Source organism: Cavia porcellus, unplaced genomic scaffold, assembly GCF_034190915.1.
Source record: "Cavia porcellus strain 051 isolate PalLab524CR breed Dunkin Hartley unplaced genomic scaffold, mCavPor4.1 scaffold_17, whole genome shotgun sequence".
Lineage (NCBI taxonomy): Eukaryota > Metazoa > Chordata > Mammalia > Rodentia > Caviidae > Cavia > Cavia porcellus.
Genome location: NW_026947500.1, coordinates 66,393,665 through 66,419,963, shown reverse-complemented (window position 1 = coordinate 66,419,963; position 26,299 = coordinate 66,393,665). Strand labels below are relative to the sequence as shown.

The following is a 26,299-nucleotide window of genomic DNA, read 5'->3' as shown; positions in this document are numbered from 1 at the left end:
ATATACAGGATAATATTGATGAGGGTTCTCATTTAGAGTGAGGGACAGTATCTGTATTCAGATCTAGACATTCTGACCAACAGAACAAAGAAGGTAACTCAGTGTAACAATAATGTGTACCAACCAACTGTGAAGTCAGATTATTAAATTCTCTTCACCTGGACAATGCTTCACAATACACCGGGAAGGAACAGAATACAGACTCAAAATCATTTTCCAAAGCAATACACTCACCGACTTCAAAAATTTATTGGTCATATTAGAGGTCATTCCAGACTCTAAAGTCATATGGAATCAATCAATTTATTCAAATTTGTAGCTGACTTTAATTGCCAAGTATAATTGTCCTCTACTAACAGCAAAATCCTTCAAAGTTGCTGTAGAACACAAAAGATATAAATTGAACATGATACGCTATTGTATAACAATTTTTCATAAGCAGTCTGCTTTGTTCCAGGGCAGACATGAGAATTTCCAAACACTTCCGATCCAAGAAGGGGAACAAGTTTGGGGGAGTAATAAAAGGCACTAGAAAGAAGAGAACACTTAATAAAGTGATTTAATTAAATTATCTAGAGAACTACATCAAAGAAATGGAAATTACAGGCGGTAAAGGGAAAAACGTCTTGCACAATCTGATCAAAGGATCAAAATTCTGACTCCAAAATTTGAGGCCCGAAATGAGAAGCATTTCTACCGAGGTGGGCCAGCTGGTCCTCTGCTCGTTGCCCTCCCAAGAAGTCCTCTCAGCGCTCTCTTGATGTCTTCGTTCCTCAGACTGTAGATGAAGGGGTTCAGCATGGGGGTGACCACGGTGTACATCAGCGAGGGGACTGCAGTAGAGCGCCAGTCTTGGGTGACAGCAGAACTCAGGTACACGCCCAGGAGCGTGCAGTAAAACAGGGAGACCACCGAGAGGTGAGAGGTGCAGGTGGAAAACGCTTTGTTCTTCCCCCGAGCTGACGGAACTGCACGTATGGAGGAAATTATCTTAGAGTAAGAGAACAGGATGCCAGCGAGGGGACAGATAGCCAGCAGCACTGCAGTAACATATATGGCCATGTCATTGAGAAAGGTGTCAGAACAGGCACGGTGGACCACCTGATCCAGTTCACAGAAGAAGTGTGGGATTTCCAAGTGGCTGCAGAAGGACAGACGCAAAGCCATGAGGGTGTGTAACAGGGAAATCAGGACACCCATGATCCAGCAGGCTAGAACCAACAACAAACAGAGCCAGCGGTGCATGATAACCGTGTAGTGCAGGGGGTAGCAGATGGCCACGTAGCGGTCATAGGCCATCACCGTCAGCAGAAAGATGTCCAGCCCTGAAAAAAGCATCCAAAAGTACATCTGGGTGATGCAGCCTGCGTAGGAAATGAGCTGGCTGTGGGTCTGGGTGTTCACCAGCATCTTGGGCACAGTGGTGGAGGTGAAGCCCACATCCACAGAGGACAGGTTGGAGAGGAAGAAGTACATGGGCGTGTGCAGGTGGGGGTCGGAGACGATGGCCAGGAGGAAGAGCAGGTTCCCGAGCACCGTGGTCAGGTACATGGAGAGGAAGAGCCCGTAGAGGAGGGGCTGCAGCTCTGGGTCCTCTGAGAGTCCCAGAAGGAGAAATTCTGAAGGCCACGTAACATTTCCTGGTTCCATGCTTTGGGTATAACTTCCAAAATAAGAATGGAGTGAGAAAAGCAGCATTACCAAAGGATGCATGACTCACCTCCCATGAATGTTAGCCTTTTTGCACTAAGGTGGGTAGAACTCAGGGCCTCTCACTTGCAAGTTAGGGGCTCTTGCTACTGAGCTACACTTCCATCCAGATCTCCTAGAGTCAGGAAAATAATTTCTGTGTTTTGCATAGATTTTTACCCTTTAGCAGATTCCAGCTACAGTATAATGTCTCATTAAGAAGTTCTATCTCATGAGCAAAGTGTCAATATTGTAAGAATTTATTGAAAAAAACATATGTTTGAGGAATATAAATTGACAATGGCCCATGTTCAAGGCATTGTGTCGAAAATCAATGAACAATGAAGGAGCCATGGCTCCAGCAAGAGGTGCATGCCCCAGGGAGAGAACAGCCAGCATCTCCCAAGATCCACACTATGTTGGAACTTAGGGTGCTGGGAAACAAAGGAACCTGCTCGCCTCCCTGGTAGGCAGCCGTGAACCTACCGGTGTGTGGGCTGAGAATCAAACATCCCCGCCAGGTTAGCAAACAAGAGCCAGAGGTCTGCGCACCTCTTTGGAGGTTGACCACATGCAATACAGCAAACACGGGGGATTTCCTTCTACCATCTCTTTGAAGGCAAATATTGTTATCACTGTTTTGCTTTGTTTTGATTAATTGCATGGCTCTATTCAATACTCTGTTTTGATAGGTTTTATAATGTTCTGTATTTGGTATGATTTTGTTGTACCTGATTGAAAGAACAACTATTGTGAAGATAAGGAGATATACTATGGTACCTATTCCTGTTATCCCCGTATCCTGCTCTAAAGTTGTGGAACAATTTCACTGCATTGTCTCAATTGGCTTTATTCTGTCTTTTCCTGTTGTATTTTACTCCCTTCAAAATAAGAGAAGGTTAAAAAAACAATGAAGGAAAGCAAAATCTCTACAGTAAAATGATAGACGGGGTATAAACAGTTTTGTAAAACTCTTATGTCTGATGATGCTAAGTGCTGTTTTCCTGACCTTTTCCCAGGAACAGTCAGCTTGTAAAGAGAGAAGATGATGTTGGCTCGGGTTTTGAATGATGCGCTGGCCCCACAACACTGGGAAGCACAGAATTCTCAGCAGGAGTGAATGGGAGAGAATATCCACACCACATCATGAGCAGGAGGGAAAAGAAAGTGGAAAGTGGGCTGCAGGTCTGAAGTCTCCTTCAAGGATGTGCCCCCCTAGGAGTATAAAGACCTCTCCCGAAGCCCATCTCCACCCACTGTACCACCTCCCAGTAGCTCTACCTTGGGGATCACCCCTGTAATGCATGTTGGTTACAGGACGCTTCAAGATCCAATTGTAGAAAATGTGGTGAAAACAGATGGAAAGGAGAGTTGGTGGGGTTCTGTGTTTGCTGGTTATTCCCAGAAGACCAGGGACAAAGTGACATTTGCACAGAAACACCCAGAAAGACAGGTGGGGAGCAGGAGGGCTTCGGGGGCTGTGCACTGCTCCCAGGAGGAGCAGAGGGTCAAAGGCGCTGGAGAAGATGCTTCTCTCAGGAGCTCAGCACTAACAAGAAAGCCCTGTGACCAGGGAGTGAGAGGGGCCACCTGTGACACAGAACGAGGACTGACCTGTGTGCAGAGGCGTCTGCTCCTCCACTGGACGTGGAAGTGGAAAGGTCACTGATTCCAGGGTGAGAGGCCAGCTCTGCTGCAAGCGAGACCTCGTCTCTGGGAGAGAAAAAGGTCGCAGGTGTGGGTCTGTGCTGGTGTTTATTGGGGTGCCTGAGGCCTTCACTCCTGCACCCAACTCCTGCTTTTGACTCCTGGCACCCAGAACAGTGTGCAGCCTTATTGCTGCTGAAAGTTCAGGACAAGAGGCGGCTCTCTTTCCAGCTGCTGTAATGTTTGCTTTGATTGGTAGAGTCAAAATCCCCCAGGCTCTGACATACGCCCTTGGTTACCTCCCGTGCTGCCTTCAGTTCTGGCTTCTGTTTGTGAAGGGTGGACCAGCCCCTCTCCTCGGAAGCCTGCACTCACTCCTGAGTTACTAGTTCACACACACACACACACACACACACACACACACACACACACACACACACACTGAGCACATCAGGCTTAGATGCAGGAATCACAGTGAGGACTCCTGTGTAAATAACACGGTTTTCTCACACCGGGCACATATTACATATTACAGAGGGACTGACATTCAGCAAGCTGTCGCCATCAGATGAATTTCCATTCATTTTCCATTCCAGAGGGCTGTGGTTTGCCCTCTGTCTACAGAAACATTTTAAAAGCATAAAACATCCACTCAACCAACAGAGCACACAGAACGGAATGAACCTGAGGGATTAAAACGGTGTAAAGATTCAGGTGACTTATGGGAGGGCAGGAGCAGGAAGCCTCTTCCTCAGCTGTGCAACCTTCCCGCTCGCCTTAACCCAGGACCAGAGACAAAGGGCAGCAACAAAGGCGTCCAGGAGAAACGGTTCTACTGTGCTTTTAGTGTCCAGCGTCTACAGACTGAACAGCTCAGGAGAAAAGTGGGCAAAAGGAATAAGCCAAGCATTCACAAGGGAAAAACGGACGAAGAGCTTCTGGTTTTAAGCATTTCATAAGAAATGAAGACAGAGCTCCTCTGTCCGTTCCGCGTTTGTCTGGAGGACTCGTGTGTATCTGGTCCCATTGTAACTCAAGAATCCCATCTGTGAATTTTTACTTCCAGCATTTACTCCCTGTCCTTGTGAGGCTTTGGGTTTTGATCTGTCTGTCTTCCTCTCTCTATGTCTCTGTCTCGCTCTCTTTCTGTCTCTGTCTCTATTTTTGCAAATGCTCATCGATGTGCTGCACTGAAGTCTGCATTCTGATCATTCCCAAAGAGCATGTGTTTCCCCGTGTTCTGCATAACTTCTATGTGGTGGCACCCTGGAGTCTGTTCCTTCACACTGAAAACCTTCCTCAGTGTGATTAAGCCCGGAGGACATCAGGGCACACACACCCATCCCCTCACAGAGTGGCTCTGCCTTTACACTTCTAGATTCAAATGAGAGAATTTTACACACATGTTCTGTTTTGTATTTCCACAAGTAACTCCTGGGTGCCAGGAATACAGGTGCTGTGTACAAAGCAAATTTAAGGAAAAGGAGAAGCTATGAGAGAAACAGTGAGACGGGGAGACTAAAGCAGGTCACACAGAGCAGTGTAAAAACATTGCTATTAAAGATGCAAAATGGTTATGGATAAGAACCACAGTAACCAAAGACCTGTAAGAAACTAACATACAGCTGAGTTAAAGTATCTGCATATATCATTTTAGGCGGATGTATTTCAGGGGTACACAGGCTCCGATTCAATCTCCAACACCAGAAAAATCAATAATTCTTTCTAACTGTGTATGTGTTAAATGTATTTCAGAAACAAACACAAGCTTTATTCAAATGAATGCAATGTCTTCTAGGTGATGACCAGAATAATGTGCCTTGTAAAAATAGATCAGGAAAAATTCAAATATGTATATATTTCCACCAGCAACTTACACACAATTTTAAAAGCTAAAAGGCAAACAGTGAAGGTGGTAAAAATCCCCAATTCATATGTGTGGAGAAAAGCAGTTGTGGTATTGTGTGTTTCTTCCTTTTTTTGTAAGACTCTCTTTGGTTTACACCTTCTCCCCTGAATAACTGAAAATATAATACGTAGTATACTGAGTATTGTTATCCTAAAATCATTTTGTTATGAATTTTAGTTTTTCATAAAATAAAACCAGAAGTGTCATTAAAAAGAGTACTCCCCCCCCACTGTGCAAAAGCGAAGATTTTACAGGGACAGTCTGCTATACAGGGAATTGCTAACAAACCCACAGATACATTCAGGGTCAGCAGCGAGAAAATAACTTCCAGCAAAGTTTATTTCCACAATATCCTTTTTAATCTACTAAAGGTTCTCATCTGACTTCTCACATGAGGGAAATAACTGAAAATGTGGACAGTACCTGCTGTACCGATACTGCAAGGTTGGATCTTCAAGGATAACTCTGGTCCAGAACTCTCCGATGCAAAGCTGCTACAAATGAAACACAGCCTACAGTGCACATCATAAAGACGAGGAGAAACAGCACACGTCAGACTCTGTCCCCGCACAGGGGACGGCCTGTGTCTACACTCCAGGGATGGCAGGGATCCCTGGACATATTCTCAGAGTTAACTGGAGCATCGTTATTTCTTCCATCCCACTTTTAATTCAGCTTCCGCGTCTACCACTTAAAGGTGAGCGATTACCCTTCACCTTGGACACAGGCTGGAGACCTGGAGATGGAGACTGAAGCTCTGGCCCCAGACAAGACGGCAGCAAAAGTGAAGCCAAGATCCGCAAACCAGGACAATCCGTTTAGAAAAGCACCTTGCCCGCTCAGGGCTGCATATTCTGCAAGACAGTCAGCGCCAGAGATGTTCATGTCTCCCAGCAGATTCTCCCTTGGGCATCAGCAGCTCCCTCTTGTCCTTCCAACCCCCGTGGGACGCTGCTCCATACAGAAAATGTTCTCTGAAGATGCTTTGTGACAAGAGCTCAGGTGAAAAAAAAAATCCAGGTGAATGCAGACTTCACTCCCCCTTTGCAGTAAACTCTCTCACTTTTGAGAGGTCTAAACTAAACCTTGTCCCAATCCTGTGTGCGGGTTCCAGTCAAAGTCTAAAATCAAGGAGCCTGTCCGACATCACCGAAGCTTCCATTTTTGCCATGGACACGTTCATGTCTTCCACAGCTTGCAACATATTCAGTAGAGAGGAAAATCGCTTATCAAGTATATGGCAATTATAAGCAATTTTCAGACTTTTAGCCACACTTCCTTGATATTGCAATTGATAATGACATCATTTAAGTTTTATAAATGTCCATTTTAGTGGCCAATACCACTAAGAACCTTTTTCTAACTTTGCAGCTCTTGGGCTTACACGATCTATGTGGATCTGTGGAAAGTAACAAATGGTAAACCGATGGGCTCTCACTGGAACCCCTCCAGATATTCCCAGCTCTCATGCCCTAAACTGTGCTCCATGACCAGAATGATTTTCTCTCCAAAGAACACTTGGGAATACTTTGAGAAACCCCCTTGTCCCCTGGAGGGAGGTGCATCTGGCGCCATGAGAGTGGAGACCAAGGACGCTGCTCAGCATGGTAGAGAGCACAGGACAATGTCCCCCACCAACGCCCAGCACAAGCAGAAGGAGAAAGGACCTCAGGAGATCCCGTACTATTCAAGACTCTTCCAGGTTCAGTGTGCAGAGGATTTGTGTGGGAATTTTGTTTAAATGCAGATTCTTTTTTTATTTTAAAGAGAATAAAACAAAAGAAAACAAATCAGAACAGAACAATGCAAGCAACACCGAGCCTCACAACCAGACAACAGGTCACCAACAGTGGCTACTATAATGTCTCTTGGTTTCTTGGAAATAGTAGACCATGCCCTCACACACAATAATAGCAAACAAAATAGTATAAAACCGTTCAAAAAGATGAAAGCATTACAGGACTGCAAAACCAGATAATAGGAAATGAAAAATGGTTACTACAATATCTCATTTTCCTTAAAAGTTGTCCATACCATCACACATAATAAAATCAAACACAACAAGATAGAACCAATCAAAACAAAAGTACAAAGCATGGTAGGACTTTGAAATAAGATGATAGGAAATCAGCAGTGGCTGTCAAAATGTCTCATTTTCTTCAGAATAGGTGTTCATACCATCACACATAAAAAAATCAAACAAAACCAAATAAAACCAATTAAACAAATGAATGAAAGTGTTATGAGGCTTCACAGCATAATACTAGGAAACTAAGATTACCGTACTTTATCCCTTTATATTTAAAATAGCTGCCCCTACCATCACACAGTGTAAAGTCTAACAAAACAGACAGAACAAAGCCAAATCTAGCAAAATTGTGTAAACAATGCAAGAGTTCAAGACAAGACAATAAGAAATTACCGGTAGTTTGCACGTTTCCCTCCCAGGTGTTTCCTCCCTTTGCTTTTGGATCCCACCAACTCCTTCTGTTTCTTATGCTCGGGGTCACGCGTGTGAGTTCGAACTCTTTTGGCCATGAACATGATCTCCAGTTGCGTCCATTTACCTACAGGAGCCCTGAGATTATTCTACTTTATAGCTGGGTAGCTTTCCACTGCATAATAATGCCGTATCTTTCTTATGCATTCTGTAGTTAATGGGAAAGTTACTCTTGGTTTTTGTTTGTGTTTTTTTTGTTTGTTTGTTTGTTTTGGTCTCCTATCACATGGAACAATTGTTTTCTCTCCTTTAATTTTCAGTCTACGAATTTCCTTTCCAGTTAGATGTGTTTCTTGTATAGAGCATATCAGTGGATCTTGATTCCTGATGCCCTCTCCCTGTGTTTCTTTTTATTGCTGACCTGGGAACATCTACATTAATGGTTACCACCAGCACACACTGGTCTGTCTCTGCCCTGCTGTCCTCCTGCTGTTGGCCCCCCACTTTTCCCTTCATTCAGTTGCCTGTCTGGTTTGCCGATCCTCCTCCGCTGCTGTTCCTTGAATCATGGTCATCTTTATCTCTCTCTAGAATATTCTTCAGCACTCTCTGTAGGGTTGGTTTGGTAGTCATGAATTCCTTCAGGTGTTCTTTATCATGGAAGTATCTTTTTTCCATCAACTTTGAAAGATAGTTTTTAAAGGTACATCAATCTGGGTTGGAAGTTGTTTTCTTTGAGGGTTTGAAACACTTCCCGCCAACCTCTCCTTGACTGGATGCTTTGTGCTGACAAGTCTGCCGTGATTCTGATGGGTTTTCCTTTATAGGTGATCTGTCTCTTTTCTCTAGCAGCTTTTAATATTCTGTTCTTGGGCTGAATTTCTGGGATCTTGATTATTATATGTCAGGATGTAGATTTACTTTGGTTATGGCCAGGTGAAGTCCTATATGCCTTACTTATAAGCATGCCAGATCCATTTCCCAATGTTTGGAAAGTTTTTTTCTATGACTTCTTTAAATAGCCTTTTAATTTCATTTGTGTCCACTTGCTAGGTGCTGGGGTAAGCCCAAGAATTTTGCTTTTGTTACCAGTTTCTCAAGGGTGAAGGATAGTGGGGAGAAGATACTAGAGGAAACTTTGCTAAAAGTACAAATGAATTGGAAAATACACAGGCCAAGCACCATTTCAAAGGTTCAGTGAAGTTTCAGATCTGAAAATTTCTCCACATAATTAGAACACTGACCCAAATACAGAATATGTAAAGCGACCCAGAATCTTCCTATGTTCCCAATTTGTCTTTCATTCTTTTCGGGATTTTCTGAGTCAGATAATTTATTTGATGATTTTTAGATATTTTTCATTTTATTAGTACATATTTGTACTTTGTGCAGCTTTACTGGGAAGGAGTTCTGAAGCCTGGATTCCCCTGGATTTTTAATCTGAGCTGTATAACAAGGAATCCGCAGGAAAAATTTTCTGTGGAGAGCAGAGTCCCATAAGGTTTGGAAAGGCAAGAGGGAGGCACTAATGCCTAAGGGAGAATGTACTAGGAGATGTGAATGTGTCCTGCACTAATTGTCTTTCAGAACGTGCAGTACTGATCTGGGCAAGGTGCTTTTCTAAATAAATTGCCCTAGGTTGGGGTCTGAGGCTTCATTAAGGCTGCTGTCTTGTCTGGGGACAGAACTCCCATCTCCATGACCAAGTCTCCAGCCTGTGTTCGAGGTGCTTAGACAGAGACCTTTTTTTTAAAGATTCCATCCAGGTGACCCCAAGAATTCTGGGGGTGCTGAAGAAAAGGCTCAGAGGGACTGAAAGCTAGCAGACTTTGCTTGAGGGACTCGCTTGAATTTGCTCACTTCAGGGCGAATTTGCTTTAGGGTAGAGAGCAGACAATGCTGCAGACTCTTCCTGCTCAGTTAACTTCAGTGTTCAGTTACATGGTAAACACAGAGGCATCCCTGGAGCTCAGCACTGCCACAGCTCACAGCTGAGGGACAGTGGAAGCTTAGCTACAAGAGGAAGCAATAGGACCAGAGTGGCTCCAGGTTACTGTGAGAATATGTTTCTGCGAACCTGGAGCACAGACACAGGACCTCAGCTGTGAGGGGACACACTCTGATGTGGGCTGTGTCTCCTCTTCTTGATGATGGACACTGTAGCGTGTGTTTCCATTTGCAGCATCTTTCCATCAGAGAGTTCTGGACCCGAGTACTTCCTGAATATCCGACCTTGCAGTATCAGTACAGGAGACACTGTACACATGTTCAGTTATTTCCCCTCATGGGAGACACGCAGATGAAAACCTTTGATAGATTAAAAAGGGTATTACTGTAATGAAGTTTGCTTGCAATTTTTTTCTTACCGGTGCATCCGAATGTATTTGTGTTATTGTTTTCAATAATTTTGTTTTTACATTGCCTATGTAGTTCTTTGCATTTATGCAATGTGGTCAGAGTATTGTTTTTAATTAGACTTTTCTCTTCTTACTTTATAAGAAAACAAAATTTCATAACAAAACATAAGACAATAACGAATATGCCATGTATCATTACTTTCAGTTGTTACTCAGAGTACAAGACATGAACTAGATACTTACACAAAAGGAATGAAGAGATATTAACAGATGGCATTGTTTCCAAATATAAGAATTAGAGTTATTATCCACATTCACTATTGCCATGTAGTTTTTAAAACTTTGTATGTAAGTATGTTGGGGAATATACATTATTTTATCTTTTCTGATGTAGTTCTACAAAGCACATTATTTCTGGTCATCACTTAGAACATACTATATTCATCTGACTGAAGATCACCTTTTATTTTCTTGAATGTATTTCACACATACATATTTAGAAAGAGTTTATTTTTTTGTGATGCTGGAGATTGACCCAGAGCCCCGTGTATGCCTTGTGTGCACCTGAACTCCATCCCTGTCTAAAAGGATATGCAGATGCTTTATCTCAATTATATGTTAATCTCTTGTAGATCTTTGTAAACTGAGTTATTATTCCCTGTTGAAATCATTAAATCATTCCTGTCTCGCATCCTATTTCGAGTCTTTGTTAGGCTCCTTTTGGATTTTTTACTAACACCTCTCAGACTGTTCTATCCAGCCTGGTTTCAGTCTCTTCCCCACCACACCTTTTATCTGATCGCTTCTTATTTTCTTTAAATCCGACTCTATACAAAGTACGTGTATGTACACACTGTTGTGCAAGCATAAAACTGAACAAGGAATGTGAAATCTCTTCACCTGAGTCATGAAATCTAAGGGTAAAGTCCGTGTAGGTGAGGTGTGTGTGTGTGACCTAGTGCTCTCTGGATCAATTACACAGAGGATATTTCTCAGTGTAGGAGAGCAGACTCCCGGGGTGTTACCCTACAGAATTTATATAGAACAGCAGGAAATATTTGCTAATTGAGAATGATCAGAATGTAGACTTGAGGGTAACACATGCATTGGGATCTTGGGTTTTTTGGAACCAGGGTTTGAACTCACAGCCTTGCACTTGTGGGCAGGCAGTATATTGCTGAGCTACATCCCCAGCCCCTTCAGGATTACAGAGAGACACAGACAGAGACAGAGACACAAAGAGACAGAGACATAGAGAGAGACACAGACAGAGACACAGAGAGAGACATAGAGACACACAGAGAGGCAGAGACATAGAGACAGAAGGGGAGAAAGAGAGAGAGAGAGAGAGAGAGAGAGAGAGAGAGAGAGAGAGAGAGAGAGAGAGAGAATGAAAACCCAAAACTTCTGAATAACAAGGAATACCAGAAGGAAAATAATCTAAGGGAATTGTTCTTGATCTACAATAAGACAGTATAAAAACCAGTACTCCAGATAAATTTGGAATGGACAGAAGAAACAATGCTTCATTTTTTCCTGTAAAATGCCTAAAACCAGGAGCTCTTTGTCCATTTTCTCTTCTGAATGGTTGGCTTATTCCTTTTGCCCACTTTTCTCCTGAGCTGTTCCCTCTGTAGATGTTGGACACTAAAAGGACAGTAGCACCTTTTCTCCTGGAAGCCTTTGTTGCTGCCCTTTGTCTCTGGTCCTGGGTTAAGGCGAGCGGGAAGGTTGCACAGCTGAGGAGGGGCTTCCTGCTCCCGCCCTCCCGGGAGTCCCCTGAATCTTTACACGTTTTTAATCCCTCAGGTTCATTCTGTTCTGTGTGCTCTGCTGCATGAGTGGATGTTTTATGCTTCTAAAATGTTTCTGTAGACGGAGGGCAGACCACAGCCGGACCAAAATGGAAATTAATCTGATGGAGACAGCTTGCTGTGTGTCCGTCCCTCTCTAATGTGTACACGGTGTGAGAAAACCGTGTTATTTACACGGTCCCAGGAGTCCTCACTGTGATTCCTGCATCTAAGCCTGATGTGCTCAGTGTGTGTGTGTGTGTGTGTGTGAACAAGTAACTCAGGAGTGAGTGCAGGCTTCCGAGGAGAGGGGCTGGTCCCCCCTACACAGCACAGAAGCCAGAACTGAAGGCAGCACAGGAGGTAACCAAGGGCGTATGTCAGAGCCTGGGGGATTTTGACTCAACTGATTAAAGCAAACATTACAGCAGCTGGAAAGAGAGACGCCTCTTGTCCTGAACTTTCAGCAGCACTAAGGCTGCACACTGTTCTGGGTGCCAGGAGTCAAAAGCAGGAGTTAGGTACAGGAGTGAAGGCCTCAGGCTCCCCAATAAACACCAGCACAGACCCACACCTGCGACCTTATTCTCTCCCAGAGACAAGGTCTCGCTTGCAGCAGAGCTGGCCTCTCACCTTGGAATCAGTGTCCTTTCCACTTCAATGTGCAGCGGAGGAGCAGACACCTCTGCACACATTTGCTCATCGTTCTGTATCACACGTGGCCCCTCTTACCCCTGGTCACAGGGCTTCCTTGTTAGTGCTGAGCTCCTGAGAGAAGCATCTTCTCCAGGGCCTTTGACCCCCTGCTCCTCCTGGGAGCTGCGCACCGCCCCGACACCTCCTGCTCCCACCTGTCTTTCTGCGTTTTTCTTGCGCTTTGTCCCTGGTCTTCTGGGCATAACCAGCAGACTCAGCACCCCACCAACTCTCTCCTTTCCATCTTTTTTCACACATTTTCTACAACTAGATCTTGAAGCGTCCTGTAAGCAACATGCATTACAGCGGTGGTCCCCAAGGTAGAGCTACTGGGAGGTGGTAGAGTGGGTGGAGACGGGCTTCGGGAGAGGTCTTCAGACTACTGGGGCGCACATTCTTGAAGGAGACTTGGGACCTGCAGCCCACTTTCCTCTTTCTTCTGCCTCCTGGTCATGATGGGGTGTCGATATTCTCTGCCATGCACTCCTGCCATGACATGTGGCATTACGTCACTCCCAGTGTTGGGGGGCCAGAGCGTCATTCAAAACCCGAGCCAACATCATATTCTCCGGTGTTTCCGTATTAATGAGAAAGATGCAGAGAAAGAAGTCTTTGGAAATTTTATCTTGCAACAAAAATGGATGAGTCATATTTTTCAAAGCACTCATTCAAGGCTTACAGGCCTCTCTGTTTGTTTTTCTTACACTGAAATGTAAACCTTTCACATGGTAAAAGCCTGGCAGATGGAGATTCAACTGGTGCTATTTTCAATAAATAAGAGCACTATTTATGACAAGCCAGAATCATAGGATCATCACATTAATATATAAAGATATTTAAATATAAAATATGTATATAATAATATAGTATAATATATTAAATATGTTAATAGATTAAATAAATATATTTAAATATAAAATATATTCATATTTTACAGCTTGAATTAATGTCATTGTTAGTTTGCATTAATATTTTCTAATGTGTTTCACGTTGTTTTTTAAGAAGAGCTGTGGCACTGAGAGAACCCAGAGCCTCCCTTATACTAGGAAGGCGCTCTGTACTCACGGCCCCATCTCAGCGGGTTTGAGGCTGCAGACAGTTTATGTGGCACACTTGTTCTGAATCAGCTCTAACCTGGCTCTTTCACGTCTCTGTTCATCGCCTTAAGCTTGTTTCTGTGTGAGTGTCTCACATTTCCATTGCTTTGTGAAAACACAGAACTGAAGGACACGGGTGACCGCTCCAGCCATTGGGGTGCTGTAACATAATGGCATAGATGGAGCACTTTGAAGCATTTGTGAACGACCCCAAAGCCCAGGCAGAAACTAGAAGGTCACGGTGTCACGGGTGTGATGTGTGCGTGACATCGTAAAGACTGTCATGGGAAGAGAGCTGAATGTTGGGCAGAGACCCTGAAGATGGCACAGGTACACAGCAGGATAGGCTTAAAAAGAGAACTGAAAGCCCTAAAATCACAAAGAACAGATGCCTCAGGAGACGCCCTGCAGGCCTTGCTGATTCCATTCACTCTGCATCGCAAATACGTACGAATAAAAATTGAGACAAAGACCTGCCTCAGTCACCAGTGGACCGTATCAAAACTGAACGGTCAGATACATAAAGAATACGTGTAAGAAAAAATGTTTCAGGGCCGGGGATAAAGCTCAGGGTCACAGCTCCTGCCTGGAAAGTGTGAGGTTGTGGGTTCAATTCCCAGGGCCAAAAAAAAAAAAAAAAAAAGTTTCATTCACACAAAAATGTGCTCAACTTTTGCTTTCATTTGTATAGATTTTTTTTTGAATTGTTTATTCTCCTTGAAAATTTTTGTCTTGAAGTCCTTTTTACTTGTTGGGGGAAAGCACAGAGATACCACAGCCTTTGAGAAGATAGAGGCCTATTTAACCTATCAGTCAGGAGACTGAGAGTGAAGGAACCCTGCCAGCTCAGCTCAGCACTGGAGTTTCTGGAGGTGTCAGGAGATTTCTACACATCACAGGTCAGGGCTTTGAAGACCCAGGAAGCGCCAGGCAAGAGGATCCCCCAGTGTCCACCTTAAACACACTCTACCCCTAAGGAGGATAATGCACTAGGAGATCATTCCTCTGGAAGGCGTGAGGCTTATCGGAGAGGGAAACACTAAGTAGTCCTCCTGGACCACAGACCAGGGACACGGGACACAGACTCAGCGGGAATAATCGCCTGTCTTTCCAGGCCAGTTGCCCACGGGCAATCAGGGATTTAGAGGGGGTGTAACCAGGAGGTGAGGGCCCGCAAGCAGGTACAGGCAGCCGAGACCTTCCCTGGGTTGCTCCTCAGAGTCTACAGATCCGAGCCGACAAGGACACTAGTGGTTTCTTTCTGAGATCTCAGGTTTCTGTAGGGGAATCACCCTTTTGGTTTGGCTGCATCTTTTTGGGAGACAGAGCTTCTGTCCCCAACTCAGTCATCCAGAGAAGGACTTGTACTTTCAACCTGAGAACTTCTCCTAAAGACTGCATCCAGGTGAGTCTGGGATTACAGTAGGGATTGCGGGGGAAGATACAGGACCCAAAAGTGGGTCTGTAAAGGCACCTGAGATTCATCCTGACCTAAACTGGAGTGGATCCTGCTGTGGCTGTTAGCTGCTCTGCTGAACAATTAACACTGCGGTGTTAATTCCTGATCTTAAAACAGATCTGACTAAGTTGGGTTCATTGTCAACAATGACTTGGAGGCAACAGGAACACAAAGAGAAGAGAGACAGGTCCCTAACAGTGTTTCCAGGAAAGGAATGTAAATCCAAGGACCTGACAGTTAGGGGCACAGGTGAGTGGGGTGTAGGTTAGGAGGGAAATGAAAGGGAACCTGGTTGGCCTTATGCTTAAGTTGAAATGGAGTGGACTTTGTTTCTGCATTGTTGAGAAAGATGCAGAGGAAATACCTGTCCCTGTCACATCTTGCAGTAGCAGTTCGTGGGACCCCATTTTTCAAGCTTTATCTCCATCACTGGGCACTCGCATAGAAACCGTTTAGCCAGGGGGAAGGTTTGCCTAGAGCCTTCTTTGCAGTGACTGTAACACTTGTGAGGCTGAACGTGCTGAGAGTTTGGTGGTGAAGTCTCCTCTCTATTATTACAAAACATCCCTGCCAGCCGTTCCCTCCCGTACTCTGTGGGAGGATTTTGATTTGTTTTCCAGTGAAGCATTGGAGTTTTAAAATTGCCCTTCACAAACCTTTTGATCTTCACTTCTTTTGTGTATGTACAGATGCATTTGCGGGGCATGAAAATTTATACTTTTTGGGATTGGATGTATCTTGGGTCATATACATTATTCCCACATTGCCTATTTTTCTGAAAGAACTAATTCAATAGTTGTGAGTCCTTCATTTTAATAAAAACCTAGTGAAGATTCTTCTGTATGTTTCTGAGTAGGAAATCCTAGTTTGCACATGAGCCCAACTTTTTTCCCCTCTCTGTTCTGCCTTATTGCGCCCCTGACTTTCCCTGAGTGGACACACTTCTGCGGTGTCAGGGTCATCACCGTCTGGAAGGCTGTCCCTCTGTGTCACCATTTCAGGGGAGAATGTGTTTGGATCCAAAACTTCCTAAGGGAAAAATTGTAACGCTACGTGATGTTCCTTCTACGTATTTTGGAAGACTTCTTCTGGTAGTAAATCATTTCCAGCTCTCTGGTAATATAATCTTGACTTAGAAACCCAGATTCCTATCATAAAGTTCTTAGGATTTTATGTCTCCTTTACATATTTTAGATTCTCATTTGTGTTAAGCAGTGCATACTTCATGCATGTGTTCAACAACACAGGGAACTTGATTAACACGGGCAATCGATGCATAGTCAGAAAAAAGCAAAAATTAGAAATCACTGAGGTACAGGGTGGAATACTGTCCCTGGAGGTTAACAGAAATCCTATCTTGATAGTTTTTCCTCTTTCCCCTCTCCATACCTTTTCACCCCTTCTCCTATTCCAAGAATTCTGCCTTATTTCACAGTTTATTTCTAATTGGGCTTACCCTATAAGACATTTACCTTTCTAGATCAGACCTATTCCTCTTTCTATTGTGTTCTCAAGATCACCCAGCATCCTGCAAATGACTCAGGTGCATTCTGTTTTATCTGTGAGTAAAATTTAACTGAAAATCAGGGTGCTTTTACTACTTTAAATAACACAGTCATTATTGTGTGAGTTCTTAGCTTAGGAATTGTTTTTTACATTATATATTCACCCATGCTAACACACTTATTAAATGAGCATATGAATAGAACTTGTTACAATTGCACATTTATTGTGACTGTTAAGTTCTTGTACAGGGAACATCTTACATCTTCTATCATCACGACAAGAATATTCCCTTCTTGTTAGGTTCACACTGTAGTTCTTGGTTAGGAGTAATTTTTGTAGGTTGGGGCAGAGAACCTAGTTAGCATGAATAAGGTCCAGGATTCCATGCCCAGCATAATATTCACACTTGTGTGTGCCAATACCCACACACAGGCACACACATACAACTCCTGTCTGTTCTCTCTTTCAAAACTTTTATTTTCTTTATGGAGCCTTGACCCCATTGCATGTTACATGATCATCTCTGTTTTCCAACAGAGGTTCACTTGTTGAGGTATAATTGATATCTAAACGGTTACACATATTCTATACGTTGATTTCTGTGAGTATGCATTTGCAAATCTACACAATCCCTCACCAAAAACTAGTAATAATATATGATGTTCTTTTTTGAATATATTCTTTCTCAACCATTGGGAGGTAGAAATTTTAGTTTTCAGCTTCTGCTCATCATTTTCCAAACAGTTCATACAACATGGTCATCACCCCATATATATTTCTCAATTGTGAGAAATAATTTCATAGGAAATCTACAAAAGACACGATTTTAAGGGCGAAACCTCAGAGAGGCATAGAAATTTCCAATCAGGAATGGCAGGAGGATTTCCCCAGGGGACCTTAAGTTATACAATGACTGCAATTTATAGACTGCAAAACTTAATTTGCGGAAATTCAACCAAACTAGTAATGTCCTTTTGCTCAAAGAGGACTCATGTGACTTTTCTTTTTCCCTGATAGTTGCATCCACCATATGGAAGCAGAAAACAGCACCAGAATTTCAGAATTTCTCCTTCTGGGACTCTCAGAGGACCCAGAGCTGCAGCCCCTGGTCTACGGGCTCTTCCTCTCCATGTACCTGACCACGGTGCTCGGGAACCTGCTCATCCTCCTGGCCATCGTCTCCGACCCCCACCTGCACACGCCCATGTACTTCTTCCTCTCCAACCTGTCCTCTGTGGACGTCGGCTTCACCTCCACCACTGTGCCCAAGATGCTGGTGAACATCCAGACCCACAGCCAGGTCATTACCTACGCAGGCTGCATCACCCAGATGTCCTTTTTCTTGCTCTTTGGAGAGCTGGACAACTTCCTTCTGGCCAACATGGCCTATGACCGCTTCGTGGCCATCTGTCACCCCCTCCGCTACACGGTCATTCTGAACCCCTGGCGGTGTGGCTTCCTCATTCTGGGGTCCTGGATTCTGAGTGTCCTGCATACTTTGTTGCAAAGCTTAATGGCTCTGCAGCTGTCTTTCTCTACTGACCCCCAAATCCCTCACTTCTTCTGTGAACTCAATCAAGTGGCCCAGATTGCCTGCTCCAAAAACCTTCTGAATGACCTCGTGATGTATTTGGCCCCGGTGTTACTGGGTAAGGCTTCCCTCACTGGCATCCTTTATTCTTATGCTAAGATCGCTTCCTCCATTCGTGAACTGTCCTCAGCTGGGGGGAAGAAGAAAGCCCTCTCCACCTGTGCATCCCACCTCTCTGCTGTCTGTGTGTTTTATGGCACAGGCCTGGGCGTGTACATCGGTTCTGTCTCAGCCCACAGCTCCCACGACAGTGCCACAGCCTCTGTGATTTACACCGTGGTCACCCCCATGCTGAACCCCTTCATCTACAGCCTGAGGAACAGAGATGTCAAGAGGGCTCTGCTGAGCCTCTTTGGAAGGAAACTCTGAAAGAATCCGCTGTCTCAGGCTGGAGGGGTGTCTGCCATCACGGGACCCAAACCTCGGGCCTCAGGCTGGGATGCTTTGTGCAGCTGAGAATGAAACTCACTGTTGCCCTGGTTTACTTGGAATTCCCGTTCCTCTGATTTCAATGTTTCTGAAGATATAAGCAGCTCCGTTTAATTAATTACCTTTATCAGTGCAGATCAGTTACACACTGTAAGGCATTTCCTTCTGCACAATCGTCGGAGCAGCGTTGTGGTTTGCTCTGCGTTACTGTTCTTATTACTCTCCATGTCCTGACCCCGCTCTTTCCCCGATTCCTTCCTATTCCTGTTCCGCTCCTGGTCTCCTTTCTCCTCTCATGACATCTGTTTCTTTTTGAAGTTCCTTTGAGGAGAGGAAAACATGACGTAGTGTTTTTTAGAGTCTGGTTTAGTTTGCTTAACATAATCTCTCCCGTTCTATCCATTTTTCTCCAAATGACATCATTTTGTTTGTTATATTTGTCATTCAGTTAATCAATATACCTGCCATCGGTCTGTCTGTCTAATCATTGTGACTGCCCGTGTTTCATCTGCCTCTCTATCCATCTGTCTGTCACCCACCTCCCTGAGTATGCATTTCATCCACATCAGGCCTTCTGATTGGAGCCTTGGCTCATTCCATTCCTGGCTACTGAGAGTTGCACCCCGACAAGCACTCTGTTACTCGGGTGCCTGTGGAATAGAATAATTTTCATGCCTTTGATTATATACTGAGGATGTTTGCGGTTGGTTCCCATGGCGGCCGCGTGGTACTTTTTCTGGAACCTCTGCACTGATTCCCACAGTAGCCATGATTCTGTACGTTCCCTCCAAAGAAAATAAAATTATTTTCTCCCACGCCCACCTGTGTGCTCTCGATGCTCCTATGAAACCGGGGGTAAAACGAACCTCAATATACTTTAGATTTGCATTTTGTAATAGTGAAAATATCCACCACGTTCAGTACGCCCATTTGCACTTATTCTGCTCAGTGCCTGTTCATTATTAGATTTGATGTTCATTTTCGGGGATCTTGATGTATTATTTCACCAGCGTAGCCGGCGTGCTGTTTTGTGGAATGTTTCCGCCATGTCTTGGCTGTGCATAAACCCTTTAATTTCATGGATTCCCACTTGCTGACTCTTGCTGTTATTTTTGTGCTGCTGGAACTCTTTTTGAGACGTCCCTCCCTGACTCATACCCAGAAAGGCTTTTCCTACATTTTTCCTGCTAATTTCAAAGCGTCCAGTCTTACATTGATGACTTTGAAGTGTTTAAAGATAATTTTCGTACACGTGGTTGCTCCTTCTTCTTCTTTTTTTTTCTAAATCAATACCAGGGATTGAACTCACGACTCTGTGCTTGCAAGGCAGGCACTAATGCCGCTGAGCTAAATCCCCAGCCCCACACGTGGTTTCTTCTGCCTGTGAATTCCAGTGTGCCCCGCAGCAGCTCTTCAAAGGCTCTCTTTTCTCCCAAGTTCACTTTTGCAATCTTCACCAGGAACCCGGAGGGCTTTAGTGGCGTGAGATTATTTCCATGTCCTCTTCTCTATTTCCGGGGTGCCCTGTCTGCCCCGCTGTGCAGAGCTGTTTTGTGCCATTGTAGTAAAACTGGAAACTGATTTACAGGAACAGAGAAAGGCCAGGAGCATCTGACTCCCCTTCCCCAGCACCAGCTGGAGGGGTGGCTGGGCTCCTTCCCTCGGCCCCTCTTTGCTCCCTCTCTGCCTCCAGGCCCTGGGACGCTCTCCTTCCGTGCCCTGCTGGCCATCAGCCTGAGTGCAGGCTTCATGGTCACTTCCCTCCGCTTCTCTGGTGCTGCTGCGATGGCCTTTGTGAGCAGAGGAAGGGCATTTGATAGAACTAAAACAGGGCCCCTTATTTACACACGGAACCCCCCAGTCAGCCTTCCAGAAAAAAAACATTCCATTGAATGGCACAAGAAAAATAGTAAGATGGTCATCAATCTTACACACTTATGCTCGCACTGTCCGTGTTTGAATGTCTGTCCACATTTTATGCTTTGATTTTGTAACTTGAACAACAATTTCTAAAATGACAATATGTAATGTGTCAACTAGCGATTTCTTAGTATTAAATTTTTAAAAGTTTTTCATTGAATTGTGTATTGTACTACCCTTCTTTTCTATTTTGTTTTTTCTTGCTTTCTTTAAATAAAAAAAAATAATAAAAGCTCTGTAACTTATAGGAAAGATAAAGCGCTAAAAAGTTTTACTCCTGAAAGGCAGGAGGGAGAATGGAGAAGGAGAATAGAAAGCAGATTTACTGCTGCATAAACCACCGTCTCAGTAAAAGAATCAGCAGGAAGAGTATCTTGTCACAGCAGGCCAGTGTCCCACAGGACAGCAAAGTGAGGAGCCCAAGAGGTAAGGAGAGGGACATAGGGCCACCGAGCCCATATAGGTGCCCGAATGCCCGCCCTCGGGTGGCCCTCAGCTGTGCAGCCTGCGTAGAAGGACACGGCGGTTACTGAGATCTGAACTCTGCCTGGGAGACTGATGCTCAGCTCCTGCCCACCGGCTTTCCTCCCTCACAGCTGAGTGTCCAGCGCTACCCAGTGAAGGGGCATCTGCACGGTGACACAGGACCTCCTTTCTCGTGATTGTGTCCAGGTGTGTCTGGGGGCTCAGCAGATGCTGCAGCACAAGGTGGCAGAGGCTGGGCCCGAGGTCCCCCGAGAGCCAGTGTGCCCCGTGGGAGCAGGCGGTGACCTGGCTGCTGTCTCCCAGCCATCCAGACACAGTCCTGAGATTATCCACTATGCTCTGTTTACTCCTGCTGCTGGCAGGAGTGGTGAACAGTGCGCCCAGTGCCCGGGTTTGCTGCTGACCAGAGGGAGGACGAGAGCCAGCGCAGCAGGAGCCTGAAGGAGAAGCCCAGGCGCCTGCACTCAGGGAGCCTGAGTCACAGACGCCCCTGTGAGGGGAAGCAGAGAAGCCATCAGAGTGCGCCCTGTATGCTCTCTTCCTTTTGGAAGAATGCTCTAATTCACATTATCCACCTGCAAGTCCTTGCTTTAAATAAGAAATACAAAGTGAGGGTCCGCATCTTTGCTCAGCAAAGCATTGCAGGCCCTTAAACACGTGGATTTCCAGCTCTTCCCGCATTTCTGTGCTTTTTGATTGTCCTTGGATTGCTGTGACTTCATACATTTTTATACAATTCCTGTGTTCAGCCAGGAACTGGAAGACTTGATTCTTTTTGATTTGATTAAAACTGATTTAATCTGAATTAAGCTCATTTGTTTATATAAAACCACATAAAAAATTAGAGACTGTTACTTGTATGATTTTTGAAGACTTCCCGTCACATTCTGCTGCTTACAAAAGTCTTTGACAATTTTACCGTGAACTGATAATCTGTAAAATAATTTGTGTTTTGTGTCTTGTCTGACTCATGTTTCAGATTATCTTTTCAACTTTTTTCAATCAGTGTGTACTATATTCATGCATATAGATATCACATTAAATCCAAATTTTAAATGATCTGAACAGCAAAGAAAAAATGATAAGAAATGATGGTGACACTGTGGATATGGGGTGATGTCTGGGCATCAGGGGAGCCTGGAGGACAGGAAGGGGACAGGGAAATAAGCTGACTGGGTGTGACTGTAGGTGGATATATTTCTCCAGATGAAGGTAATCATTATGCATCCCAAGCACACAGTAATATTAAAACCATATCAAAGAATGAAGACACGTCCATCAAAATTAAAAAGTCACTGCCAGAGGTAGAATAATGTTTGTTGTAAGTATAAGGGAGAGGAGACCTGGTTTGTTGATGAATGGGAACCAAATACAACTTCACAGGAGGAAGACATGTTTATGTGTCACAGCATGATTCAGGGATTAAAGCTCACTCCACTAGCTGTGAATTTTTACCACATGATATTCATAATCATAAGAATCACACTAAAGGGCTTCCAAAGTGCTATCCTGGGTTTTTAATTGCACATGTGCTAATAAGACATTAGAAGACAAGAATCTATGTTTTTCAAGAGAAAAGATTTACCAGTGTTTCAATTTTACTGATTAAATACTGCACGTGTGTGTTGTGCTATGACACGGTCCCTCATTATCATGTACAGTCATGATGTTTTATTAAAAATCCAGGACTGATCTGAGGGACAGAGTATTTGCCTAGAATGCAGACAGCCGTGAGGTCAATCTCTATTTGTTTGATTGCAGATAAATAAAATCTGCAAATCTGTAACTATATTTCGCTAAAGAAGAAATATACCTTTACCAATGCAACACTGTAACTCTTTCATTTCTAAGTGTCGCTTGTTTAAAAGTTCTTTCTGCATTTTGCATGTCTGCAAGCTCGCACACTTCGTGTGCAGAATCAGACCCTGTGAATGCTATTACGCATACTGCAGAATTCTCTGGTAGCGCATCTCCCTAATCTCTCTCTCTCCCCCTCCGTAATTCCTTCCAGACTCCCCTCTAATCCCTTAGCACAGCAGATGAAATATTTCACAGCATGCCTCTCCTCTCCCCATGGGGCTGAGCTTGCACGCTGTGGGTGACTATTATATTCTTCCTCGCTCGCCTGTGAAGCTCGCATGTTGCTGTGAAACGCTACTCACCCAGGAGCCGCTTAGCCCCCTGGTCCCACTGAGAGGTGTCCAGGGAACAGAGCAGGCTGCCACACCAGGAGGGGTCTCATCCCTCACCAGGAGGCAGCCCTCCCTGGACTGAGCCCTTGGGTGCAGAGGGTCAGGGGCAAAGTGCAAACCCTGAGCAGAGGCACCTGCACTGCTCGTTGCCAGCTGCCCTCAGAGGGCTCCGAGGTACACAGAGGCCTCTGCTGTCGCTGGACCACGGCGACACAGACCGGCCAGAAACTATGGACTAAGCAGAGGGAATGCTTCTCTCTCACATTAAACGCGCTTAGCTGTTACTGGGGTGTCTGTGTACCCCGTGGTTGATTGTTTCTTGAGTCCCTTGAGTCCCTTTGGTCTCGGGACTACCTTTCCATGAGGCGTTTGAAAGCCTGATGGCATCACTGCCTTTGACTGTGGATACTTTTATTTCTTTTGGCTTTTTTCTTGTTTTTGGAAAGGTAGACACACTGGCTTCCTTCCGCTTCCTCGGGCTCCGTATGAGTCTGTTATCTCACTGGCTTTCTTTCTTCCCTTTCATTTCTGTGTCTCTTGACGTTTGTTTCTTCAAATGCAAACTAGAACAAAAAGGCAACAAAGTTTGTCTCCCTGCTTATTTATTATTCTGCACAGTTACAGAGCGCAGATTCTCAGCCTGGCACAGCAAAGGGGCAGTTACCTGGTCCCCTGGGCTCCCAGTGTGCACAGTGCTGGCCCTGTGGGTGTGCTGGGTGTGTCGGGGTGCTGTGGCGGTGCACACCCAGGAGCACATGCCTCAGAGCTGAGGACCTGGAGTCACTCTCACAACACAGAGGAAAACTCAACCAGGAAGGGCAGGGAGCAGTTTCCCTCTGAGTCCACAGGATGCCTTTGCAACAAACATGAACAATGTGCAAGAAGTGCACACCACAAAAGAGGGGTTCCTGGGGTCCAGCATTCTCAGCACCTCACTCTTCAGCGCATCTGTCTGCTGTCTCCCAGCACCCTGCCCTTCTTGCTGACCTCCACACACTGGTTCCTTGATGGCCTGGAAAATCTGAACCTGTCTCAGGGCATTTGCACTGGCTGTTCTCTCTGCCAGGTAAAATTCCAACAGGTGACCTCCTGGCTTCTGTTCACATGTCGCCTATTCCTGCCTGACTGTGGGCTTGAGGGTGTAGCTTACTGGCAGAGCACCTGCCTAGCATGCCCCAGATTCCAGCTTTCATTGCTAGCAACACACAGACACACACACGTACACACACCTCCTATCCATACCTTGTTTTCATGATGTGTTCACCCCGTGGGGTCTTCTGTGACTATTTCTTTTTCAAGCGGTTTTACTGAGGTGTAATTGATAATAAAAGTCCACTTAGTATGTGCCATTGTGTGGATTGGTGATAGTTTCAAGGAAAACAGGTCATAGACATGTGGTTTTCTTCTCTCCCTGGATTCTGTGTCCATGACTGGGAAGTAGGAATGTTTCTTCATCTGCGGGAGTGAATCATTGTACAGACAGGGGTCTGAACATGGCCAGTACACAAATGTAACAAGTACTTTCTCATTAAAACTGTGAAACGCATGACCTCACAGGAAAAGGTGTAGAGCAGAGCAGAAATTCCAAATCCTGTGGGTATGAGATATCAAAGCATAAGAATTATCTGTAAACACAAGCATGTAAATAAGAGCACTTCAACTATACGGGTAGCATGCATCTGTGTACAGAGCACTGATGCGACCTGCTTTCCCTGAAACTACCACCCATCCACGCAACGGCACCTACTAAGTCGATTTGTATTTACAGTATTGCATCCCCAATGAGGAAGCAGGAAACAGCACCAGAATTTCAGAATTTCTTCTTCTGGGGCACTCAGAGGACCCAGAGCTGCAGCCCCTCATCTGTGGGCTCTTTCTCTCCGGGTTCCTGACCACAGTGCTCGGGAACCTGCTCATCCTCCTGGCCATCATCTCCAAACCTCAACTGTATATGCCCATATCCTTCTTCCTCTCCAACCTGTCCTCTGTGGACATCAGCTTCATGTGCACCCATGTGCCCAGAACGTTGGTGAGCATCCAGACCCACAGCCAGGTCATTACCTATGCAGGTTGCATCGCCCAGATATACTTTGTATTTCTCTTTGCAGAGCTGGACAACTTCTTCCTGGGTGTCATGGCTATTACAGGTTCGTAGCCATCTGTCATCCCCTGAGTTACACGGTCGTCATGCACCCATTGCTCTGTGTGGTGCTGGTGCTGGTGTCCTGGATGGCGAGCTTCTTGCACACCTCATGGAAAAGCCTCGTGGTGCTGCATCTGTCCTTCTGCACAGAGCTGGAAGTCCCACACTTCTCCTGTGAACTCAACCAGGTGGCCCAGCTTGCCTGTGCTGAGAATGTTCTCAGTGACCTTGTGGTGCACTTGGTACCTGTGCTGTTGGGGACTGGCTCCCCGGCTGGCATCCTGTACTCTTACCCTAAGATCGTCTCCTCCATATGTGCTGTCACTTCAGCTCAGGGGGGCATAAAGCCTTTTCCACCTGCACATCTCACCTCGCAGTGGTCTCCTTATGTTATTGCTCAGGTCTAGGTGTGTACCTTAGCTCTGCACACAGGAGCTCACACTCAAGTGCAACAGCCTCGGAGATGTACACTGTGGTCAGCCCCATGCTGAATCCCTTCATCTACAGCTTGAGGAATAAGGATGTCAAGAGAGCTCTGAAAAGACTTTCTGAATAAAACCTGTAAAAGAAGATGCTGCCCAGAGCCTGAGCAATGCTCTTGGCTGCAGGACTTTGGAAGCTTCCAAGTCTAAACCTGATTCACGGATCAGATCATGAGCACAGGAATCGCTCAAGGTATTTCTCCCAGGACTTCGACTGCTACAATTCCAACGTCCCCGTGTGACTTAGTCAACTAGTGCTTTCAGATTTTCTAAAAGCTCATGGTTTTTTCCTTTTGCTTTTCCAGATTCCCAGCATTATTCCAAGCATTGCACCAGAAGTATTTGGAAATTCTCACATACCTGAGTAATCAGCAAGGATGTCTTAGAGGCAACTTCTTCCTGTATTGCATCTCTTATTGCATAATGTTTCTTTCATTTTACTGAAGAGCTCGTGATGGGATTT

At 44.9% G+C, this 26,299-nt stretch overlaps 2 protein-coding genes and 1 pseudogene across 2 annotated transcripts; 2 read left to right on the top strand and 1 right to left on the bottom strand.

Moving 5' to 3' along the window:
- Window positions 1-239: 239 nt before the first annotated feature.
- Window positions 240-1,650, bottom strand: LOC134471028 (olfactory receptor 7A17-like). The gene has a single exon (XM_063228538.1). It carries the CDS (start codon window positions 1,648-1,650, stop codon window positions 694-696), a length of 957 nt encoding a protein of 318 aa, XP_063084608.1. The 3' UTR covers window positions 240-693.
- A 15,973-nt stretch (window positions 1,651-17,623) lies between these two features.
- LOC134471240 (olfactory receptor 7A10-like) lies at window positions 17,624-18,553 on the top strand. Its single transcript, XM_063229310.1, has one exon. It carries the CDS (start codon window positions 17,624-17,626, stop codon window positions 18,551-18,553), a length of 930 nt encoding a protein of 309 aa, XP_063085380.1.
- A 773-nt stretch (window positions 18,554-19,326) lies between these two features.
- On the top strand, window positions 19,327-25,910 carry LOC134471150 (olfactory receptor 7A17-like; annotated as a pseudogene).
- Window positions 25,911-26,299: the final 389 nt, after the last annotated feature.